Here is a 24,663-nt window from a genome sequence, read left to right as displayed (position 1 = left end):
CTACCAAGAGGAATAATTATGTAAAATTAGGTTTTAAAGATTAAAGTGCCAACAATTTACAGTAATTTAAAATCTCAGAACTTTTATAAGTAAAAATAGTTTTATTTTGTCTCATTGTTCAGTTTTTATGAAACAAAAGTGGTTCTTTATTCAAATTTGTATTTATTGTAGTTATAGGATAGAATCATTCGTGTAACTCGATGCCTAAATTCTCAAAGTAATTTCTACATATTTTCTCTAAAAAGAAAGATACTTCCGTATGAGTTCTTTTTTTTTGTGATTTTGAAGTAAAATTGCGAAGTTTTGTTATTTGAAAAATGATAATAATCACAACATATAATTATCATGTTTTATCAATAGTCAAGAGTTGTGTTATTAACAGTTATATTAAATCAACAAACTTCTATACAAAAAAATGAGCATAAAATTTGTACTGACATAAATAATACAAAATAAACTAATAAATTTAAATTATATATAATTAATGGCAATCATCAGTTTTGAAACACCAAATTAAGAAAAATATGAGAGTCAAAAAAGTTATAATATTGAGTTAATTTCTCTTTGAAATTCAATTGATTCTGCATTTCTCTTTTTTGTCTTAATTGTGATGATCATATATCTATTTTTTGGATTATATATCTATTGTCCATATAATATCATGAAAAGTTGTCCTGATCTAGAAAGATTAATTAAGATTCAATTTGAAATAGGGGGTCATTAAGTACCAATGCTACTCAATCTTAATTAAAACATTCATTTAAAAAAAAAGTTTGGATTATCCTGATTTATTGCTTCAGAATTGCTGTTTGTCATCAACTATGTTTTCCATTATGCTTATAACATTTATTTATCTTTAAAGTATCATAAGATGCAGTCCTTTTCTTACTTTGTAACCTTTTATTTTTAAGGTGTTTTAGCTAATACATTTCGCCAATATGCAAGTGATCAATCTGAAGACAGAAAATGGATTTTGTTTGATGGTCCAGTCGATGCCGTTTGGATTGAAAACATGAATACAGTTCTTGATGACAACAAGAAGGTATGTGTGTCATTTTTCAACCATTAAAAGTTTTAAATCGAAAATATCTACATTTCATTAAATCAATAGTATGTTTCTAAAAGTAAATTTTTAGGATTCTGTACTAATTTTAAAATATTGTTCATTGACTTTTTTGTCACTCCCTTTTGTCTAATCTATATTTGCTTACCTTATTCTAAGCATTTTAATACTTTTTTTCTTATTTTCAAGAATTATCAGCAATGATATTATCACTATAAACTTACCTGAAAATTTCTTGTATCAATATTAAAAAGATTTTCATTTTAGATAAATTATAATATTTCTTTTAATATTTGAAATATTTTCTTTTATATTCCATATGAAAACATGAAATTTTTAAATCATTTTAGTTTTTGTATTATTTTTAAATTGCAGGGAAAAAAAGAAATAGAGTAATATAATTATCAATTAGTTTATAGATAAGTTAACGGTTTGAAACTGTGATCGATTTTAATCTGAGTGCTAAAATCAAAAATATTTTACGAATTCAATTCTAAGTTTTGTTTTTAGCTATGTCTAATGAGTGGAGAGATTATACAAATGAGTTCAACGATGAATCTTATTTTTGAACCAGCTGACCTTGAGCAAGCATCACCTGCCACAGTTTCTCGATGTGGAATGATCTACATGGAGCCTCATCAGGTATTATTTTTTATTGTAATATTCATCCGTTTAAAGTGAGAAATGCTTATTTTAACTGACAATATACTTAATTGTTTTGAAAATATTTATCTATGTATTTCATTTGATATTCATAGTTGAACTGATTATTTCATGTACAGAGATAGAGTAAGAATTTTGTGTGTATAGAAACAAACTCAGTTTTTTAGTTTTTTGTTTGTTTGTTATATCATGTTGCTCAACAGAATCACTCAGGATTTTCAAAATCATATTAAATTTTAAATTATGTAAAACTTAAAGTTTTGGGTGCTTTGGAATCTTCTTATCTCTACAAGTCATATTCTTTACAAACCACCCCTTGACAATTGAGTGGGGAAAGAATTTAGTCTAACTGTCTTAAGTAATCTCAAAAACCGAGGTACTTTAAAAATGTTTTTAAAAAAACTGCCAGTTAACTACAAAGCCAATCAGAATAATTTAAATGTTGTGATGATGAAGTATGTACTTCTGGTACCCGTAACCAATGATGACATTGACTCCGAAATTAAACGAAATGACAGAAGCTGAGAAAGAAGATTTATCAAAAGAAAATCTAGAAGAAGGAAATGAAATTTCAGCTGTATTTGAATTAAAATCAGCACTAAATATCTTGAATATTTTTTTCTGCAGAAAATGTGGATCAGAAAATACTGATTCTTTGTCCATTGTAGATAAGAAAATTAATAATCTCTGCTTATCAAATTGTGTTTAATCTAAAGTCACTAATTTCTTTCTTGAAGTGTAAAATTAGAAGCAGTTTTTAGCTAAGTAAGTATTTTTTGCTTTGATTTTTTTTATCATTTTTTATTCAATTAATCAATAATTATTCAAACAAATTATGTAAAATTGCAATCCCTATCTTCAATAGTTCAACCTATGCCAAAAAAAATTCTTCATGAAATTTTGATATAGTGAAACATTGTATAGAGAGTGGACTTATTGCTGGGTTTACAGAAAATTCACTAAAGCGAGGTTTGGCTATAGTAATAGAGTACTATTGTTTGGTGTAAAAACTTACAATTCTTTTATATTTCATAAAAAGTGTGTTATTTGAGCAGAAAAAAACTTTCTTAATTATTCTGGTAAAATTTTCAAATTTTGATTCCGGTTTATAATGCATTTCAAATATTTTTCTTAAAAAAATTATCCCTTTTAATTCTGCTGTATTTACAGTTAGGTTGGAAACCTTCTAAAGATTCTTATTTAAACAATCTGTCTAAGTTGGAACTGTCCGAGGAGTGCATATCTCTCATCAATGATTTGTTTGAATGGTTGGTGGAGCCCTGTCTGGATTTCCTCAAACAGCATTGTGTGACATTTTTGAAAACTTCAAAAATTCATTTACTTTCCTCATTGATAAAACTCTTTGATTGCTTCTTGAAAGATTTGTTGGTATCTCAAGCTGCTGACTCAGATGAAACACATAGAACATATGAAGTAAATAATATTCTTTTATACATAAATGTTCAGTGACCACTGAATTTAAACTGGTAAAAGTACCCTTTTAAGTTCTATTAATTAAATTTAGAATTTTTCAAGCAGAGTTCGAAAATAAAATTCTTACACTGTGTCCCGCACTCTTGTCCCTCTTAAATTGCCTCAATGCCTTTTTAAATTCTTCATTCGAAAATGGGTCAAAGAAGAGAAGGACCTAGGATTCATTTAACGCATTTAGTTTGATTTCATTCCTTCAAATTTTTGTGCTTAAAAACTTTCCAGAAACTTAAATTATGTTTCTACAAAGTTGAGTCCCTTTTAGAATTTAAGATTGATAACAATTTAATCTAACTTCCTTTAGATAGTCCTAATCAGATAAGAATTTATTAAAGCAAGCTAATTGTTAGCTTCAAAGTTCTTATTGAGGAGAGACTGTTTTTGTCTTTAGACGATACAATTTATTAAGAGACCAATGACTATATTCAGCAATAATTCTTATCCGAACTCTTTCCTACTTTAGTTATTGAAGACCATCGTTCCTGAAAGGCATTCCAGTGGTTCATCGTACACCACGCTTTTGCACATTCGAGAATAGTTACTACAATATAATCTAGTGCTTTATCATTGTTGTTATCAAGAGTGCAGTTTTCAAGAAGAGAGGCAGTTTAATTGCCAATTTACCTTTTTTAAGATGAACTCGGAATTACTCAATGGAACATTGAGTAATTCCGAGTTTATCTTTGAACTGAGTCTTAATTATCTCTGCCATTAAAATCTCATGACCTATGCCACCGGAGTCACGATTCGTAATCACGCAAGTTTAAAGACCAATGTCAGGATTCGTATTCTCGCAGTTTTAAAACACAATATTGCGATTGATTCGTATTTACGCGGTTGTAATATCAAACATTGATTTTCGTATGTATGCCCGATTTGAAAACTAAGTATTGCGATTCATATTCACGCAATCTAAGGATTATGCATCATAATTCGTATTTACGCGATTTAAAAATTCAATGGTACAATTTATATTTTCAGGTTTTTAAAATTCAATATCGTGATTCCTATTCACTCCATTTTAAAAGCCATTATCGCGATTCTTGTAGGAAGTAAGTTTTTTCTTGAATTAGTTACTATAAAGGATGATATTCTTCATTAGTGAATAATTTAATTAAGAATATTAGTTCAAAATATTATTCTAAATATGAAGCATGTATGGCTTTTAAATTGATATCTCGATATCATTTTTTTTTACTTAAAATTTTTAGAGTTTTTCACTTTCTGTCTTAATTAATTTGCTTGGTGTAAGAGTTTAATAAAATTATTATTTGGTGCGTAATAAAGTAAAGTTATTTATGAATTATAACTAATAGATTGAAATATTTGGTATATGTACTAATAATTGGAGATAGTCATGATTAAAAAGGTTAAATGATAGGAATGTCGTGATAAAACAAATTAAGGCCGAAATATATAAAAGGGGTAATTAAATTAAATTAAGGGGGATGTGATCGTTAAGGAAAGTGGTAGTACAATGCTAATGTGGGATAACAATAACCCAATAGGTTCAAAGGGTCACAAAGTGTGAGGTTTGAACAAATTGGATAAATTGGTATCACCGAATTTAGAATAAGGGTGAAACTAAAAATAATTAAAGATAAAAAGATAAAGAAACAAGGTCATGCTATATCCAGATATAAGTATTTAAGATAAATGGAGTAAATTGATGTTTCCAATATTATCAAGAATACAATGCCCAAAACAATAATAAAAGGGTACTCACCATACATGAGGACATATTAAACAAACAGACATCAAAGGAAGACGGGGAAATAAGCACTTCAGCACCACATTCAATTATTAACAAATTATTTTTATTTAGTAACAAATATCGATCGTTACATTTACTACACATGAATGGCGATTATTAGAAATGGGTGATAAGAGAATTAAAACAATGAAGGCGTCATACATAAAAGTAAAATATAAAAGAACGAGTAATTTAATCGTTAAAATAAATATGAAAAGAAAACTTAAATTTGAGAGGACTTTTAATGTTAAAGAAAAATTAAAGGTATAAACTGTTGATTTTAAATTTTTCAGAAATTGATTACAGCTATGGATTTAATTTAAGATAAAGGTTAAAAAAAATGTAAAAAAGAAATCCCTCGATACGGACCGAAGTCCGCATCTCGGAAAAAAAAGAACATGCAAGAAAGAAGCACCCAGAGAGAAGAAAAAAACATCTATCCCAAAAAGTGACTTAAAAATTCCTTAACTGGTATAGGACCAGAAAAATAACGACCAATTAAATTTAAAGAGGCGGAGAGTTTGAAATTTAAAGTAAAGGGATTGGCTAGTTAGCCCCCCTAAAATTAAAAGAGGAAAAAGAAAGGCGTGAATAGAGGGGTTGGTTGACTTTCCCCACAGGAAGTGCGATGACCGCAACGACCATGAGAAAGGTCACCAAGAAAGTTAAAAAGATTGCTAAAATAAAAAAAGAGGAATAACGTTTAAAGAAAAAATTGAAGGCTTAAATAAAATTAGAAATAAAATTGTCACATTACATTAAGTGTATATGTGACACTTTGTTTTCCTTTTTTTTTTGTTTTTAACAAGTTGACAGCGATGCATTTTCTCCACAAATTTTATAGATTTAAATTTTGTACTATACTAGTGCTAGTTTTATGAAGTGCTCTTTTTATTTTGTTTCTGAATTATTTTTTGTGACTTATTCTGAAATGCATTTTCAGACTCTGCGTGGCATACAATCCTATTTCATATTTTCATTAGTATGGACAATTGGAAGCATCATGGTTACCGACAGTCGCATTCTTTTTGATGAATTTTATCGAACACTGTTGCTGGGGGATAATAAGGAATATATGAAACCAAAAAGTTTCACGCTAACGAAGCAGCAGCTATTTCCTGAAAATGATCTAGTTTATGATTATGTTTTTGACCAAAAGAGCAACTCATGGAAGAATTGGTTGGCAACGATAGAGAAAGAAGAACTTGATATACCAGCAGATGCTAGGGTAATTTCTTATTTTTTACTTGTTTTTATTATTTATTAATTTTTTTTTAGTAAGTGTCAGTCAGCTGTATGTTGATGGGTTTTTTTAAAACTAAACTTTTGAAAACTGAATAATTTTTTAAAAATAATAATTTTATGCTAAACAACATTGAATCATTTTTATTGTGAAAGTCAATAATGTAAACTTTTCAATTTCTTAAAATATCCAGTACTTTTAATAAAATGATATAAAATTTATTGATATTTCTTCAATAAATCAACAGTAAATACTAAGCAAACACGTGCAGCAGAAAGTTTAAAAATTTTAATTAATCTTTTCTTTTAGTATTACTAAAGTGGATTGCAATGCATGTTAATTCTACTATGTGATATTATTCCTATAGGTTTAATTAAAAAAATATTTTGAAGCTCTCATAATTTTATTATTGGTGCAACTTTAGTGAAGTTCTGGCTACTAATATAATTTAATAATAAAGTACTTATCATTTTATTCTCTTTGCTTCAAAAAATCCTTTCTCTTTTTTTTATTATTGTTTCACAAAGCAAATTTTTATTAGGTAAAAAATGTTCTTAAAATAAGTTTCCCTGAGTTATTAAATAATCTATTTTTCTTTTGTACATGCTCCCTCATTTAAGGATTTACAAGTTGTTAAAGTAAGCAATAATATGTTTATTATGAATAGTTATATGCTTTAAAGTGAATAATTATATTAAAATGTGTCTTTTAAGTGTTATCTAATGGTTGAATCCCATAGAATTTATAGAAAATTTATAATTAGAAAATTAAAATTATAGAAAATTGTTCCATCAATTGTATTTTTGCGTATAGTTTAATTACATTCTTGAATTCTAGTGCTAAAAATGTTTTATTTTTTGATGAAAACTTGTAAAAACTATATTTTATTTCATAAAGCCATCCTTTTTTTTCTGAACTATATTTTGATTCTTTAACTATCTTAGAATTCTATCTTAGAAATTAGACAAAATGAAAGATTTTAAAAGCATAAATTGCATTTAACAATTTTTTTCTTATGCTGCAGACTTAACTCTTCAACAAAAGAACCTTTATGTAGAAACCTCTTGATCCTATTTATGTTATGTAATATGATTTTGCTTCTTTTTGAAAACTATGCAATGTTAGCACATTTTATTCATTTAAAAATACTTGAAAATTCTTGTATATCTAATGTTATTATTTAGTAACGAACTGTGTTTTTCTAAATCCACTACTATTTTTGTAGGTGAATGAATTAATAATCCCCACTAGTGAGACTGTGCGTCAGCAATTTATGCTGAACATATATATTACTAATGATATACCAGTGTTATTTGTTGGACCCACTGNTAAAGAACAAATTTATTAAAGAGTATCCATTTAAAAATACTTGAAAATTCTTGTATATTTCATGTTATTATTTAGTAAACCCACTACTATTTTTGTAGGTGAATGAATTAATAATCCCCACTAGTGAGACTGTGCGTCAGCAATTTATGCTGAACATATATATTACTAATGATATACCAGTGTTATTTGTTGGACCCACTGGAACTGGAAAATCAGCAATAACAAACAATTTCCTGATCCATCTTCCAAAAGAAAGGTATTTTGATTCGTTTGTAATTTGCAGTTTAAGATATTAATGTTTAATGATCTATTCATGAAACATCCTTCTTATAATTTCAGGTATCTTCCTAACTTTATAAATTTCTCTGCAAGAACCAGTGCTGGACAAACTCAAGATATCATAATGAGTAAATTAGATAGGTATTCACTTTATTTCGAAACCTTTTTATTTCTTTTACATTTATGAAAATAAATTTAACTGATAATTTGAATGTATAGTATTTTAAGTAACCAGAATTTGATATTATGTTTTATTTCATAAAATTCTGTATTTATTATAATGTGGATTTATTGTAACATGAAAAAGATGAAGGTCATATTCGTTTTATGAATATTAATTTTACATTGAAGTTAACTATAAAATTATGTTTGTAATAATCATCAATTATGTTGGTAATAATAATCAGTAAGGGCTGTATTTAAAGAAAGGCAACCCCTTTAGCTTGGCGGAAACTCAAAACTGATATCTCGTGAAGTTGAACCTGTATCTTTGAGATGTTGTGTTGATCCCTTGGAAAGACTGCCAGGAGTTTTCTGCCACTTTGATTTGAATTCCTCTGCAAACAAGAAAACTCACCTTGAAGACCATCTTAGACAATTGGCTCTAGAAATCATTTGGTGTATTCCTAAAGATGCTGTGCAGGTCTATTCTAATGGTAGTCATAAAGAAGATCGTACTGGCAGCGGTATTTACATTAGAACCCCTCTCCATGAAACTTGATTTAAACAACGTAACCCTGATTATTGCTCTGTCTTTAGGAGTGAGTTAATTGCAATAAATGTAGGGTTTGATGCTGTCTTACCCTACAAAAATGATTTTACTGAATTATGGATTTTATCGTACAGCCGCAGCTTGCTGCAACATCTAAGTAGCTGATCCTCTTCATGCGATGAAACCATCATTTATATTTTACACAAATTAAGTACAACCTCTAAAAATCACAATGTCCACTTCCAATAGATCCCATCACAAGTGGATGTTCGCGGTAATGAGGTAGCGGATAGATTGACAAAAAAGGGCAGTGAAGGAGAAACAGTCACTGGCTCCTCACTTACTTATCGGGAACTCTGTTCCATTGAAAGATACAAGCCTAATCTATTATGGGGTATACTACTTACACACCACTGGTATTATGGGACATCTGGTACCCTGCTGGACCTTAAATGCGACCGAGGAACTCAGACTGCTTTGAACAGATTTGCTGGTTGCCATCTTAAGTGCTTTATTTTTGAGGGTGGCAGGAAGATCTTCCCTGCTTGCAAAAAAAATGCTGTGTTCAACCAGCTTTGCCGGAACATATTCTGGTTTGCCTTGGACTTTCTAAGGTGTATCTTACCTCAGATCCCCTTTTTGTTGCAGGTTTTTTTGTGATCAGTGACCTTCTGGAACTTATCTGACCTGTGTCAGATTAAGAAAATAAACAACAGCAAAATTATAATTTATCAGTAAATTTATCCTGTGTTAAGTTATTCATAGATAGACTTAGTCGAAGTCAATATTATTACTTAAGGGTCGGGTTACGTAAGCCTATGTCTTATCATTCAAACTTTATAAAAAGGTTTACGTATTTGTTAAGATGCATTAGATTTTCGTTTTTATGCAATTTAGAAAATTTTCTTGTTATTATTAGTTGTATTGTCTGTATTTTAAAACTATTGTGCAGTTTTTCATATTTTATGCATAATACTCTTGGTTTATTAATACTGTAATGCTTTAAAACCATACACGATTTAAAACATCTTTTGAAAAAAAGCTTAAAGATAAAATGGGACAAACTTTCGCATCCATACTTCAAAATAGAAATTACTATTTCAAATTTTTTGGAGAAAATAAATTTAGAAAGTATATATACTGAATTTCATTTAATTACTGTAAAATCTTAATTTGTATGAAATTAAAGCAGCAATAATGATAACGGAGAAAAGTCTGCTCATGGAATTGGAGAAGAAAAATCTATTTAAAAATTGTTATTCATTTAAAACCAAAGGTACCAGTATAAATTTTAAAATATTAATGTTAGGAAAAATTTCAGTATTTGTGTAAATAACATTTCTGCTACCTTTAAATGGAAGGCTTTTTCACTTATGAAAAAGTTTGGGATTTGATAGAATTTTTCGTATAATCTTTTGAATTAAAATTATGATATTTTTTTCAACTTTATCTTGATCGATGGGATACATAATTAATCAGTTTTGTCCAAAATAATCTTGTTTATCAAAAACTTAAGCATTAAGAAGACTAAATTCTTACAAGATTTAATGTATAGAACAAAAATAAAGTTTTCACTTGACCGTCAATTGTCTGCCAAATGAGGCATGGAGATAAGGCTCCACTGGTCGATCAGGGACTCTTTACTTAGAGCTAAACTTATGTTATTTATGCTATATTTCTAGAATTACATCTCATATTTATTTAATAGGAGAAGGAAGGGTGTATTTGGACCAAGTATGGGTAAAAAATGCATCATTTTTGTGGATGATTTGAATATGCCAATGAAGGAAATTTATGGTGCTCAACCTCCTGTTGAGCTTCTTCGTCAGTGGATTGATCATCATTATTGGTTTGACAAGAAGGATACATCTGTTCTGGAAATAGTGGATGTGGTAAATAGTTGAAAGCTTTATATAAAAAAGCCGTTGAGCTGTTTCTAATTTTTTTACACGTTGTACATAATTATAAAGTAGCATTTTATTACCACTAGGCTTGTAGAATTTTTACTATTATCACCATAACTGCTAAGCTATTTATCAACATTAAGTTAATAGGTTAGTTTTTACCATTCAGAGCAATTTCATTGCCAGTAGAAGTAAAATAAGAAAAAATAGTATTCTCCCTTTCCTAAGTGTGTCCAAACATTTATAAAAAGTTATCAAATATGAAAAATACACAAAATATTATATATTCAGAAACTGTATATATACAAATCAAGTTATAAAAAATTAAGGCAGTGTCATTTTTTAAAAAATTAAAAGTTATGTCAGTATGAGTTGTCTATTTCTCAAATCTGTAACTAACACAACTAGTAAAACTCAAAAAATATTGTAAAAAAAGCTCTCATATTTGCCTATTTTAAGCTGGAAGGAAAAACTTAAAATTATTCTCTTCAAGTACTAACTGCTGCTTTTCATTTACAAAACACTTTCAGGAGTTTGTTTTTAAATCAGACTCTTACCCACAGAAAATGCATTGAAATGATTTGACTTTTATCAAATTTAATTAAAATACCTTTTTAAGATTAAAAATATAATTAAAATTCGAAACTCAACTCATATTTTAAATTTTTAGAACCTTGTAACAGCTATGGGTCCACCAGGAGGAGGAAGAAATGAGATCACCTCACGTTTTGTTCGGCATTTAAATGTTATGGGAATTGATGCTTTTGATGATGAAACTCTTTGTCACATATTCACCTCTGTGGTACATTGGCAATTCATTAAAGGATATGACCCATCAATTCTGAAACTTGAAAAGGTAGGCTCTTGTTATTTATTATATTGTAATCACAGGACTCCTACCAAGTAACTATTTTCCATGAAAAAAATAACTTTTCTTTTTAATTGCTCACTTTTTTCTGTCAAAAGTCACTAGATATCACTCTTAAAAAAATGTTGAAAAGTCGCATTTAAAAAAAAATTACTCCATTGCCAGCCATTAATCTTTAAAAAAAATTTTTTGGAGAGAAGTTCAAATCGGCTCTTTTTCTACAACTTGCCGGCAAAAGCTAAATTGTAACTAGTTTAAAGTCAAGGTTAAAGCCTAACTTCGTTGGTAAAAAGTTGAAGTTGATCGCTGGTATACCATGTGAGATCGACTCCCACTTTTGCTATAAAATATGAAGAGGAAAAAATCTAATGAATAAGCTTAATTTCTGCATTTTTGGCTGTCATCCGTAGAACTTGTCCTTTTTAAAGAACAAATTTATTAAAGAGATGCTTTTTAGTTTGGAAATAAATAGTTGCTTAAAAATAAAATAAAATTTACTATTATTATTTACTATTGTATCTGTTTCTCATGCTGAAGTATTTATTTATCTTATAAAGAAAGTTTTTTTTTCTAAGAGGGTATATCTGGATGGAAATAGAAAGTTCTTTTGCTAAGGTAGTTTCTTAATTTTTTCTCAGCTTAGTCAATCGTATGTGTTGCAATTTTTTCTTAAATGCAAACATTATTTTAGTCTGAAACGTCACTATTTTCCTTACTTTTACTTAGTTTCTTCATAGGAAATCTGTTATCATTAATCAGCACTTATTGTGACTATTAATAGTAATGAACTGATTAATTATGATTAGTTTCGTAACAACAGCTTCATTTATGTATCCAGGTTGTTGTGGACGCTACTAAAGATATATACTCTGCAGCAATTGAGAATTTTCTTCCAACTCCCACAAAAAGTCACTACGTTTTCAACCTCAGAGATTTTGCTCGAGTTATCCATGGCATTTTGTTGATGCCACGAACTCATTTAAAAGAAACTTCTAAGTTGATTAGATTATGGGTTCATGAGGTTTATAGAGTTTTTTATGATCGACTTGTGGATGACAAAGACAGGTATGAGCAAAACATTTATACACAGTAATATTTTTTGTGCTTGTTTATTTGTTATTGAAACTTTTTCAAACTTTTTAGGCAGTATTTTTTTGAAATGTTGTCGAAAACAACTAATTTACACTTTAAACAGCCTCTCAACAAAATTCTTGCTCATTTATCTGAGGGAACTCTTGAAGATTCTGATATTAGGTAATATATATATGTATAATTTATTTCAGATTGAATTTTTCAGTATTTTTTAAAAATAATTTTTCAAATACTTAAAAACAATTTGTGTCATATAAGATTGAAATTAAAAGCTTTCATTTTCTTTTGGTAAATTATTTTTCTCAAAAGTATTTATAACAAATTCAAAATATGACATTATTTCATTATTTTTCAATCAGCAAACCCTACAATAGAAATCTTTTTATTTACCTTTACATACTTATTAAACTGTATCATATTTTTAATGCTGTAATTAAATGTTTATAACTTGCTGAACAATGTATCTAAAATAAGTTGTTAGTTAAATTATGCTATGTATGTTAAATAAATCTTAGTAGTTTAGCAGCTATAACAGCTGCTACATATTTTGTTTTTGTTTTTTTCCTACTAAAATTCATTTTTTTTCCTTTTAACTTATGACCTAGAAATTTTATAAAAAAATTATTGGTTATCATTTTAAATCTGTCAATTCAGATTTATCAATTTTATTCAACAATTTTTCAGCAAATCATTTAGCATGATTTTGCAACGCTTTGTAATTTGTTAAAAAAAGGCATAAAATATTAATGGGGAAAAATTAAATAATGTTAAGGTACTTTCTACACATATTTTTTTTAAATTCTACCTTTTAGTTATTGTTCTTTAATTTAAGTAACAGTTCACAGATGTTGAACGTTTAGCTGACTGATCTCTAACACTTCGGAATTATTATTATTGCAATACAACTATTTTTGAGCTATTCATGTTTATAAAAGAAAACCTATATGTATGTATTTCAATCTGCTATATTCTACTTCTTTTCTAAATTGGTACCATGGAACCAACTATGAAATATAAAAATTTTCAATTTAATTAAATAAATGTGGTTTCAATTTGCATTTTACAAGGATTTTATATGTTTAAGATGGGGAAAGCTACATAGCATTATAGTTTGTGATATTTTTGTAGGACAATTTGTATAACTAGTAAAAAATTATGTAGTGTGCTTTGTAAAAAATATTTTACTGTGTTTTATTTTAGGAACCTCTTCTTTGGTAACTACATGTATCCAGAAGAAGACACAAAAATATATGATGAAGTACAAGATTTAGATCAGTTATCACAAGTAATGAATGGGTCAGTATTTTAATTTGAAAATTAAAGCAAAAATTTGTAATGCAATTAAATATGTATTGTTTATTACATATGTATGATGTTATATCAATTATATATTAACAATGTATGATGTATTGAAAGTATGAAGTAAATTTCATTTAAAAATGGAATTATTGTTTTTTTTAAAATGAAACTTTATTGTAGGTAGTCTAGTGTAATATTCTGTTTCCTATTGTGTGATATTTATTCAGTTATAAACAATTGTTTATGATATTATTTTTTAATAAACAAACTTTGAATTGATGATGTATATAAAACTAGCTTTATTTATTTTTATTTTTACTCTTAAAAATATTTTCACCACTAGTTATAAAATAGAAAATTGTTTTGGCTATCATATTTTTTCAAAAACCAAAGTTTAAATCTGAAAGTTAGAAAATAGATTCTGAGAGGTGAAATTTTTAAAAACTTATTCAAAACTTGTTCAAAAATAATTAAACTTAAGCATGAATATAATTCAAATGCATAAGGAAATGAAAATAGAACATATTAAATAAAATAAACTTTAAAAAAAATTATAAAAAATCATTAACCAAAAAAAGTAAATACTTTTATTTATAGCCTCTTTGGCATTTTGACTATCTAAGAAAGGTTCTTCATAAAAGAAATCACCTTATCCTTTCTTTACATCAAATAGTTTAATTTAAATGTTTTTGTAATGCTTTTGACTTCATTCCTTCTAAGGTTAAAAATTATATTTTTTAGCTTCTTGGTGTAGTTCACAACAACAACAAAAATACAAATAATGTGGAAATTGTTCGACATTTTTACAGACTTGCTAAACTCTTCATGATTTTATTATTTTAGTTATCTTGAGGACTATAATCAAATGAGCAAAACTCCAATGCATCTGGTATTATTTAAGTTTGCTATCGAACATGTCTCCCGAATATGCCGTATCCTCCAACAAGATAATGGTCATGTACTTCTTGTAGGTGAGACCACTTTAAAACTTAATTTTGAATTGACATTTCTTTTATGGACCATAACCTTTTTATATCTACTTTATTTTTAATTTACTGTGTCACTTTTGTTTATCATGCATGGAAAAAAGTTGATTTTTTATTCTAAAAGCCATCACTCCTTGTAGTTTATTTTAACATTCTATTTTAATGTATTTTTAATTTTTTTACAAAATTACTACTAAGAGATGATAGACTCCGTGTACCAAATCAAGATTTTTGATGGATACTCCTGTCAAAAAAAGCAAGTTGATAAGAGGCACAGTGTGAAAAAAATATCGAAAAACAAATGATAAAATCGTCTGCTGGTAATTCAGTTTACTGACATAAACTAAATTCATTTAATAATTTTAATTCAGATTTGTTATTTTCCATCAGTAAATAAATATTTGATATTTCTTTAGACACAATTATTGTTTGCAGCTTATTTCCGATGTATATAACTGTTTTATATTGTAAGTGATTATACCTATTTTAATTCTTTTTATTAAAACTTTTCTAGATTAGACGTTTTATTACTGCTTTTTATTGTAAATGTTATATAACACCTCTTTTAATTCGTTTTATCAAAACCTTTCTGGTTCTGTTCGAATTTGTTATTTTCCATCAGTAAATAAATATTTGATATTTAGACACAATTATTGTTTGCAACTTATTTCAGACATTTTATTACTACTTTATGTTGTAAATGTTAACATCTCTTATAATTCTTTTTTATCGAAACTTTTCTGTAGTGAGCTAACTATCCTCAAGTTGGAAGATTATACCACGTTTCTACATTTTAATAAAAAGAGTAATTTATAATTTTAAAATATAGTATTGTAGGCAGATGACTAACGTAAGCAATCAAATAATGTAAAACTGGAAATTTTATTTTAATGAAAAATTTAGAAAAATATATTTGTAAAAAATGGGTCATAACTCTCACTGTGAGTTGACTTCACAGGGGATGCTATACCACAGAAGAAACTTTTCATGGCAAATTTTGCTTCGCCTCCATTTGGTATTTTAAAATTCAAAGTTTACAGAACAGTGAGTTCAGGTAAGTCTAGAATAAATCGTAAGATTTCAAATGTTGAAAAAAATTTTAAAAGTATCAAAATGCAAACAAATTATGACAGGATATCTTTTTTTGATAATCCTAAATAATTCAGCCATAATTTGTTTACATTTTGATATTTTGGAGAGAAAAAATTCAGCATTTGAAACTTCATGTTGTATTCTAGGCTTTGTTTATTTATATTTAATTACAATGTTACTAGATTTTTCTGTATTTATGTTTTAATATAGGTTTTACTATACTTTATTATAATAAAAAGTAAAATTTTACATGAAGCATATTTTCCATAACAAAGAACCTTTTAAGATCAATCTCCAGATAGAGGAAAGATCCTCTTAAAAAAACTAGATTTAAAATGAGGTGGTCAATTATTTAATTATTCAGTTCCTTCTAAAAGCTCTTACTATTAAAATTATGACTAAAACATTCACTCAAGGTTATAATATAAATAAATTTAAGCGTATTTCTAAATTTTGATTTTTCTTTTAAAGGAATTGGTGGCAGTGGTCGACAAAGTGCTGCCAAACTTGCAGCGTACATGGCCGGATATGAAATTTTTCAAATTGAAATCACCAAAAACTACACTGTTATTGAATGGCGGGAGGACTTAAAGAAGGTATGCTTCAATATTTTTTTTCTTACTGTGCATTGCTAATGCGATGGCAGATGTAGGTAAAACATATCAAATAATTCCTCTTGTGATGTATAGGTCTTGAGAAAAGCGGGCGCTGATGGAAAAGCAACTGTTTTCTTATTTAATGACAATCAAATCAAAGATGAATCATTTGTGGAAGACATCAATATGATATTGAATACTGGAGATGTTCCCAATCTTTATGCTGCTGATGAGAGAGCTGAAATTTTGGAAAAAATGCAAACAGCTGCAAGAGATCTAGTGAGTATATTAATTTCTACTGTTGCCATAATTTTGTAACGTTCTTTTTGTTTTAGATCAATAATGTACTTATTTCAAGAACATTGTGTGATTTAATCATTTCAATAATGCTATTGATTATTATTTCAACAACTGTGGCTAGAATAATTAAATGAGTGCTTAGGCTCCAATTAGCTGTATATGCAGCTTGGTGTGGCACATTTTTTTAAAAAAAATATTTATGTCTGCCAGAACCGAGCTAATGATTCCTTTTTTGCAAAACTTAAATTTTGTCTAAGGCATGAATTCAAAACAAATTTCAGTTCAGAAAAGTAAAGTTTAGAATGTAGAGTAACTCTGACAAAAAAATAATGTATTTAATATCACATTTTGATCCTCTGGAATCTATAGGAAAACTTTAATCTAATCTGAAATCTAAATCTAAACCTAACATAGTGAATGAGTTGACGATTTAAATGTATGAATTTATAAATGAATATTAAGATTTTCATACAGATTTTACGAGACCTGAATGTTATTTTATAAAATAGATAATTTTTTTCTGTCATTTTTTGTTTTTGAGTTTAAAACCTAAAATTTGTATTATGTTTCTGTTTGTTAAAAAAAATTTTAAAATTTAAATTTTTTTTTCCTCAAAAAATTACATTTTTGACCCATTTTAAAATACAATAAATATTTTTGATAAATATGTAATCACATTGACAACTCTTTCACTAAGCGTTTGATTAATCTATTTTTATTTTTCACATTGATAAATTGTAATATCATCAGAGCTAGTTGTTATTTGAGCTAATTAAAAAAATCATAATCAATTTTCTTCTGTCTTGGCTCAAAAATTCTCTCAGAAGTCTAAAAAGATTTAAAGTAATGGTTATAATCAAGCCAGAAAGTTTTTGTTGGTTTTATGTAAGTACAGAGATAATAAATTAATATTCATTTTACAATTCTGTACCGGTGAAATATATGAGTCAACATTTAAAAATAATGAATTCAAAATATTTTAAGTTTTTAAATTATAAAAAATAGAAAGTTTATTTATAAAATAACTCTTAAGCTTTTAAATTTTTTGTTTTTTATATTAGGGGAAGAAAATAGATCCTGCTCCTTTATCATTGTATAATTTTTTTATTGAAAGAGTCAGACAAAATCTTCATCTAGTGTTAGCTATGAGTCCGATTGGAGGTGCCCTTAGAAACAGACTGAGGATGTTTCCATCTCTTATTAATTGTTGTACAATTGATTGGTTTCAGGTAAAATATTTATAAAATTTTTTTTTCCTTTTCAACTTATTATATGCACTTTATTGATTTTCAGTTTGTTTTGCATTGGTGTCCAGAATATAATATACATGAATACTGTCGAATGAACCACATTTAATAAATAAAAGACAGTTTGCAAATGTGTTGATAATAAACTTTAACGCTGTTACTTTGTGTTGGTAGTGTTTTATTTTTTTACCTGTAAACATTTCTTGGTTGTTGTTTTTAACTTAACTGTATGTAAAATTTTTGTGCAGTCCTGGCCAGATGATGCCCTTGAAATGGTTGCAAACAAATTCCTTCAGGCCTCTGATATTGAACCTTCTATTCGGCTGTCATGTGTTTCCATTTGCAAACATTTCCATCAGAGTGTCTATCAAATGTCTGAAAGGTATGCTTTAAATAATACATTGCTTAACTTATGCTCAAAATGTTATTAATACTATTTTGTTACTAATACTGTAATATTAAAATTTTAATTTAATTTTCATATTTTTTAAGATTATAAATGTATGATTATAAATATAGAGTTTTGTTGTTCCTCCTGCATATTAAAATTTTTTATGCATGATTTATTTTAAATACTAACTTCAAAAATAATTATTTTTAATGATACTATTTCTATAAATAACCATAATACATTTTGAAAAAAAAATGCTAACTCATTCAGCTTAATTCTATCTTTCTTAATATGATTGACGTAAATATTTTTAAGATTAAAATTTTAAATTATTTTCAATTTCAAGCTAGATTCCTTTGATTTTTCAAGTTAGTTGAGCAAAATTTAACTTCAATTAAATTACTTAAAAGTGGTTTTTTGTGCCAAAAACCATCCAGGTTCTACCTCAGACCCAGTTAGTGGGTTAATAATACACAGAACAATACAAAATTAATTTCTTCTTTTTCCTTCTTCAAACTAAAAACAGATCTCTTTCTCATTATCTCCTATTTTGGCTATTCTAGATTAAAACAGTTAAAAATGTTCCGAAAATTGTTTAAAAAAAGTTGGCTTTCAATAATATTTGTGTGTGTGTGTATATATATATATATATAANTATATATATAATTTGACTTAGTCAGGAAAGTTAGTTTGAATTAAATGTAAGCATTTGTGACAATTAATGCTTTTTTTATATTTTTTTAATCAATTCAACCATTAAAAAAACAATGATGAAAGATCCTTCTTCAATGTTGAAACACCAAATAAATTAAGAAAACAGAGGTCTGAATTATTTTATTATTTTGTTTAAACTTGTCCCCCTTATTAGCCAACATACTCTTTATATTTTGTAACTTAGGTAAAATATTTCTTCATTTTCCTGTTTCCCTCTTTTCATTGTGTTTTTCCACTGTGAAAGGTTTTTCATTATGTATTTGTAGCTACAATATATGTTTATGTGACATTATTTATACTCTTTTCCTATTGTTTAGCTTTATTTATAAATTATACTGCTTGTTTCAGGTATTTTTCTGAACTTCAAAGAAAAAACTATGTAACGCCTACTTCATATTTAGGTCTAATTTTGACATTTAAAAATCTTTTGGCTAAAAAACAAGAAGATTTATTAACACAGAGAAATCGTTATGTTGTGAGTATTCTGCATGCATTATGATTTGTTTATTTCAATAAACAGTTCCATTCCATAATTTATTACGAGCTCTGATCTAATTAAACCCTTGATTTAATGAGAAAATTGACAATAAATGGTTGGTTTAATGTTAAAAAGCCTTTATCAGCTTGTTGTTACATGCTTTGATTTAATGAGAAATTTTTCCTAAACTACTTGAAAATTATTTTAGTATTGCTGCCAAAAGAAGTATTTACGTACTCAAAAATTTTTTTTCTTTGAAAAATTAATTCAAATTTTTCAAAAATTATGTATAGATAGAAAGAATCAATTTAAAATTTCTTATTTGTCTCACTGTAAAATATGCAATTTTAATAATTTATGCAAGATGCTGCTAGTCAAACCGTTGAATACATGTAATGTCTAATGCACATGTTTTTGACCAAATGTTTGTAAAACATATAATCTGTCAGTAATTATGATGGATATCTAAAGAGATGAGATTTCTGAGGAATCCCAAACTTTCCGTGAATTGATAGGTAATAATGATTATATTTTGTGCCATGCATGTTGCATGTCAATCATTCACTTTGTTTAATCCCCCCCCAAAAAAAAACTTTTTTTTTAACTGTTCTATTAGAAAAAAATATTATTATATTCTTATAAAAAATTATGAAAACTATTTTTATTTATGCATATCCTAGTTAATTTTTGTTCATTATAGATTTTATTATTAATACAACAATGAGGAAAATTGACTTTCTGTTCTTTAGTAGTGTGAAATTCAGAATTGGTTGATCTTACTAAAATCTTCATAGATTAGAACAGCTTTTTATAAACTTTTCTTTTAGCTTCTTTCCTTTGATTTCTATTTATTTACTTTGCTGACATAGTTTTTTAAAATATGAAAAAAATTTAACTTAAATGTCAGCTTTGAAAATCATGAAGTAAATTTTCAAGAGTTGTATTAAAAATTCATTCATAAAATTTTTTTGCCCTGATTTTGTAATTTTTGAAATTAAAGCTTTTGATTGTTATAACTCAATATGAGATTAAAAATAAACTTTTAGACATAATTAGAAGCTTTTTCTCTTTAATTTATTATTCTTCAAAATTTCTTTAGCCAAATTTGTAGCCTTTAGAAAATAAATATTTCAATTTAGGAAAACATGTTTTTACTAATATTATTATTATGTGCTACTAGAAATGCAGTGCTCAAACAAAAATTCATTTTTAGGTTGGTTTAGAAAAATTGGACTTTGCAGCTTCTCAAATTGCAGTTATGCAAGATCAAATTACTGCCCTTCAACCTGAGTTGATTAAGAAAGCTGAAGAAATTGAAAATCTTATGGTAGTGATTGAATCTGAAACAGTAGATGTTGAATCCCAAAAAGAGGTAAGCTTTCCTAGTTAAAGCAATATGGTTTTAAACAGTTTTAAAAAAAATGCGTTTCATAACCCTAGATGGGCTTATTAGAATCTTGGTAAAAATTGTACTGAAATTTCCCCTTACCCACTACTTTCCAATTGAAGAAAGCCAGATTTTATGTTTGGAAGCCTAGAAAGATTAGAAATACTAGTACTAATTTATTAGAAGGTTAAACTTCGATATGTCATACAAAAGAAATCTAAAATATTTCTTAGATGGATATTTTGAAGCATGAATTTTTTGCATCACATATCGATCATTAGATTCATGCATTTTTAGATCTTGTGCAGTATTGCAAAATTCTTCCATAACTGGGATTAATAAAGAAAGAAATTAAGATAAGAGCATTAGGGTTTTCAAGTTAATTACAAAAGAAAGAAAGAAAGAAAAAGTGTACTTTCGAATCTTTTTTTTTTTTTTTTAAAAAAAGGAATAATCTAAATAATGAATAATTATAAAGTGATCAATTTAAAAATAATTACTTCAGTTTGATGTGTCATGCATATTGTGAGTCCCAAAAAATAATGATTATTTAAAAACTGATTGAGAAAAATTTGAAAGAGCTAGTTTTGTTTCAAAGTTCATCAATTGTTGGTGCTCCCAATTGAAAAAACTATCTAACTATTTCTCTTTTTTTTTAAATCATCAATCATGAAAAGTAGAATTTATTTCATTTCGAAGCACTCTTTATGAATAAACTTTCTAACTAGCTCCTGCAGTTTTTCCGTAATGGATATTTCAAATGGTCTATTACATTTTGAAGGCCCTTAGTGATTTGTGGAAAAAATAAATGATACATAATTATTGCACTTTATTAGAATGAAAATGAGTATCCTGTTGTGTTTTGTTCTTGCACCAAATGAAATATTGTGTATAGTTAGTTGCAGCAGAAGAAGCGGTTGCAAACAGAAAAGCTGCCCAGGCTCAGGCAATAAAAGATGACTGTGAACGAGATTTAGCTGAAGCTATTCCAGCAATGGAAGCTGCTGTTGCTGCTTTGGATACATTAAAACCAAATGACATTACTCTTGTAAAAGCTATGAAGGTAAGAAAAGATCAATCAAATTTTCTAATAAATTAAATTTTTCTTTCTAATTAAAAAGATTTTTTTTAATTAAGTGGACTTCCATTGGCTGCTGGCAGATTATTTGCTTTGTATCCACATAAGTTTTTTATAACTTAAATTTTTGCATCTTATTTGATACCAGGTGTCCGATATGATGACTGACAATTTGAAATATATAAAGGAAAACATAATGATATAGAAATGTACTATTTGCTGTATTTTGCTTAGAAGAGGAGATTAACTATTCTCATCAAATTTGAAAATTAGTTACAAAGTTTATCAACAGAAAGCACTACTGGTTTCAAAACAGTGCTTTCTGCTGCATATCCAAAATTTCAACTAAAATATTTGCACGTCTGTCTGTCAATTTTGTCCTCAAAAATGGTGTAGTATTGTCACAAAACTGGGAAAAATCAGGAAATTTTATTAATCTGGTAAAATCAGGGAATGTTAGGGAATTTTATTTAAGTGCCCAAAAAAGTCAGAGAAAATTAATTAATGTGAGTTTGAGATGCATTTAGGTTCAATAGTTTATTTAAAAATATATAAATTATTGCAATTCTAATAGCAAGTATAAGTGTTTTGTAGTATATTTGAAATGTAAGAACAAGCCATAACTGAAAAATAAATAATAAAATGTGTACCATTGATTATAAAATTCAAAGAAATTCAATAAGATCAGTCAAAATATCAGCAAGAAGTTAGTTTGTGGCCACCATGACTCACTAAAAATGGTGGTTATACTGAAAACTATGTTAAATAGTTTTTTTTAGTAAATTGCGCAATCTGTAAAGGAACTTAATAGCTAATGCATCATCTGCTGAAGGCGACTAATATTAAAGTTTGTGAGAAGAAAATCTTCTAGTTTCTTAAGAAAGCAATCAACCAAGCATTTTTACTTCCTTTCGTTTTTCCTTAATTGATTTTTCAAATTATCCAGTTTTTTAGGCGATACCTAGTTAAAAATAATTTTGTGTTAAAAGTTTTTACTATTCTTGAATAGATGATTTATTAATATTTCACTCCTTCTATTATTAAATAAAAATTTTCATGGGTATATTAGAACTTAAATATTCAAAATTAGTTTCAATTAAATTTGTAGTTTATTCAGTGTGTTATAAAAAAAAGGCACAAAACAGTTTTATTAGGTAATCATTTTGACAAATTAATAATTTTATTGTATGATATTAGTTGTGTGATTTAATTTTCAAAGGCGCATTATTATATTGTTTATTGTAATATTTTATTGCAGAATCCTCCAAAAGGAGTAAAATTGGTAATGGAAGCAATCTGCATAATGAGGGGAGTTAAACCAGAAAGGAAACCAGATCCTAGTGGTTCAGGGAAAATGATAGAAGATTACTGGGGTCCATCTCAGAAAATGTTGGGTGATTTGAAATTCTTAGATGCCTTAAAAGCCTATGACAAAGACAATATACCAGAACCTGTGATTCAAAAAATAAGACAAAAGTAAAAATCCTTTTTAAATAAAATGGAATATTTGAATTTGATAAGTGCAATTTGCATAAGTGCAAACATCTACTATGAATACATCTCTTATTAATTTTGCTTCTGCAATTAGTGTTTAAGTATAGCTCGAATTGAATTCCCAAATAAATAAATAAAAGAGAAGTGTACACATAATAATGCATTGTTAAATGTATTTGAATCCTAATTTGTAATTTTTTAATACCATTATTCTCAGATAATTTTTTTAAAAATTAAACTTGAAATAATATTTATTGTTTATTTTTTATTATAGCATTGGTAACAAGATATTTTATTATAGAGAAGCTAAACTTATTCTTAACATAGTGGGGAGGAATGTTGTAGATATTTGAAAATGTGGCATCTATTATATCCCCATCAATGATTGTAGTAATTTATTTGGTTAACTAAATGAGTCATAGAAAAAGTTACTAAATATTCTAGGTAAAATTCAGATCAATAAATGCTTAAATCTTCAGTTGCTAACCATTATTGAAATCTATGTTCAAATCTGTCAAATTTCAATATGCTTAGATTATTTTCAAATTTAACTTTAATTAATTCTAAATTTAGTTTCTTTTCTCTTTTTTTGTTGCAAATTTTGTTGAACATTATTATTGATTAAAGGCTGACATTTTTTAAGGCTGTCTTCTTATTTTCCCATTCCCTTCTCTTTTTCTCTAATTTTGTTGTTTTTTATTCAGTTTTTGTCCTTTCTTCACTTTGTTTGTGATATTTCTCTTATTCATTTTGCTGCTGTATTTTTTGTGGATGTTGTTGTAAGACGTTTTTCAAAATGCTCTATAGGTTTTCCATCAGTTTCTATTCTTCAATTATATCAACAAAATCATTTCATGGAAAAAGTCTGATAATCCAAGTTTTTCATTATGCTGTTGTTGTTTCCAATGACGCTTGAACAAGTCAAACTTGCCAGCCATTGGTCTTCTGTGAATAAAGTCAGTAAGATGTCCCTTTCGTTTGACAATGTGAAAGTACTGCAAGGGTGAAAGTATATCTTTACTCAGAATCCCTCAGATAGATGGCAGCACTACCCATTCGTGAGATCAATTTTTCAGTTCAGACATTGATCTGAAGGGGAAGGAAATTTTCTCCAGATCCTTGTACCCATGGCATTACTCAGGGACCAACAATTGGACTTTCAAATCCTCAGATTTTATGAGAACATATATTGCATGTACTCGGT

The 24,663-nt window shown here is 27.4% G+C and overlaps 1 protein-coding gene across 1 annotated transcript in view; it reads left to right on the top strand.

Moving 5' to 3' along the window:
• LOC107453307 (dynein axonemal heavy chain 3) overlaps positions 1-24,663 on the top strand; it is a 111,078-nt gene that overhangs the window by 40,373 nt on the left and 46,042 nt on the right. The window contains exons 34-54 of the mRNA XM_071181745.1: positions 912-1,042; positions 1,574-1,705; positions 2,897-3,160; positions 5,914-6,198; positions 7,641-7,798; positions 7,882-7,962; positions 10,242-10,425; positions 11,108-11,293; positions 12,144-12,370; positions 12,449-12,559; positions 13,598-13,693; positions 14,540-14,667; positions 16,246-16,370; positions 16,464-16,649; positions 17,732-17,899; positions 18,166-18,299; positions 19,371-19,497; positions 20,714-20,872; positions 21,783-21,950; positions 23,224-23,441; positions 23,734-23,800. Of these exons, the coding sequence (XP_071037846.1) occupies positions 912-1,042; positions 1,574-1,705; positions 2,897-3,160; positions 5,914-6,198; positions 7,641-7,798; positions 7,882-7,962; positions 10,242-10,425; positions 11,108-11,293; positions 12,144-12,370; positions 12,449-12,559; positions 13,598-13,693; positions 14,540-14,667; positions 16,246-16,370; positions 16,464-16,649; positions 17,732-17,899; positions 18,166-18,299; positions 19,371-19,497; positions 20,714-20,872; positions 21,783-21,950; positions 23,224-23,441; positions 23,734-23,800 (3,335 nt within the window). The remainder of the gene's footprint in view (positions 1-911; positions 1,043-1,573; positions 1,706-2,896; positions 3,161-5,913; positions 6,199-7,640; positions 7,799-7,881; positions 7,963-10,241; positions 10,426-11,107; positions 11,294-12,143; positions 12,371-12,448; positions 12,560-13,597; positions 13,694-14,539; positions 14,668-16,245; positions 16,371-16,463; positions 16,650-17,731; positions 17,900-18,165; positions 18,300-19,370; positions 19,498-20,713; positions 20,873-21,782; positions 21,951-23,223; positions 23,442-23,733; positions 23,801-24,663) is intronic.

Source organism: Parasteatoda tepidariorum, chromosome 6 (assembly GCF_043381705.1).
Source record: "Parasteatoda tepidariorum isolate YZ-2023 chromosome 6, CAS_Ptep_4.0, whole genome shotgun sequence".
In the NCBI taxonomy this organism is placed as follows: domain Eukaryota; kingdom Metazoa; phylum Arthropoda; class Arachnida; order Araneae; family Theridiidae; genus Parasteatoda; species Parasteatoda tepidariorum.
The sequence above is the reverse complement of the archived record's forward strand: the minus strand, read 5'-3'. Positions and strand labels throughout refer to the sequence as shown.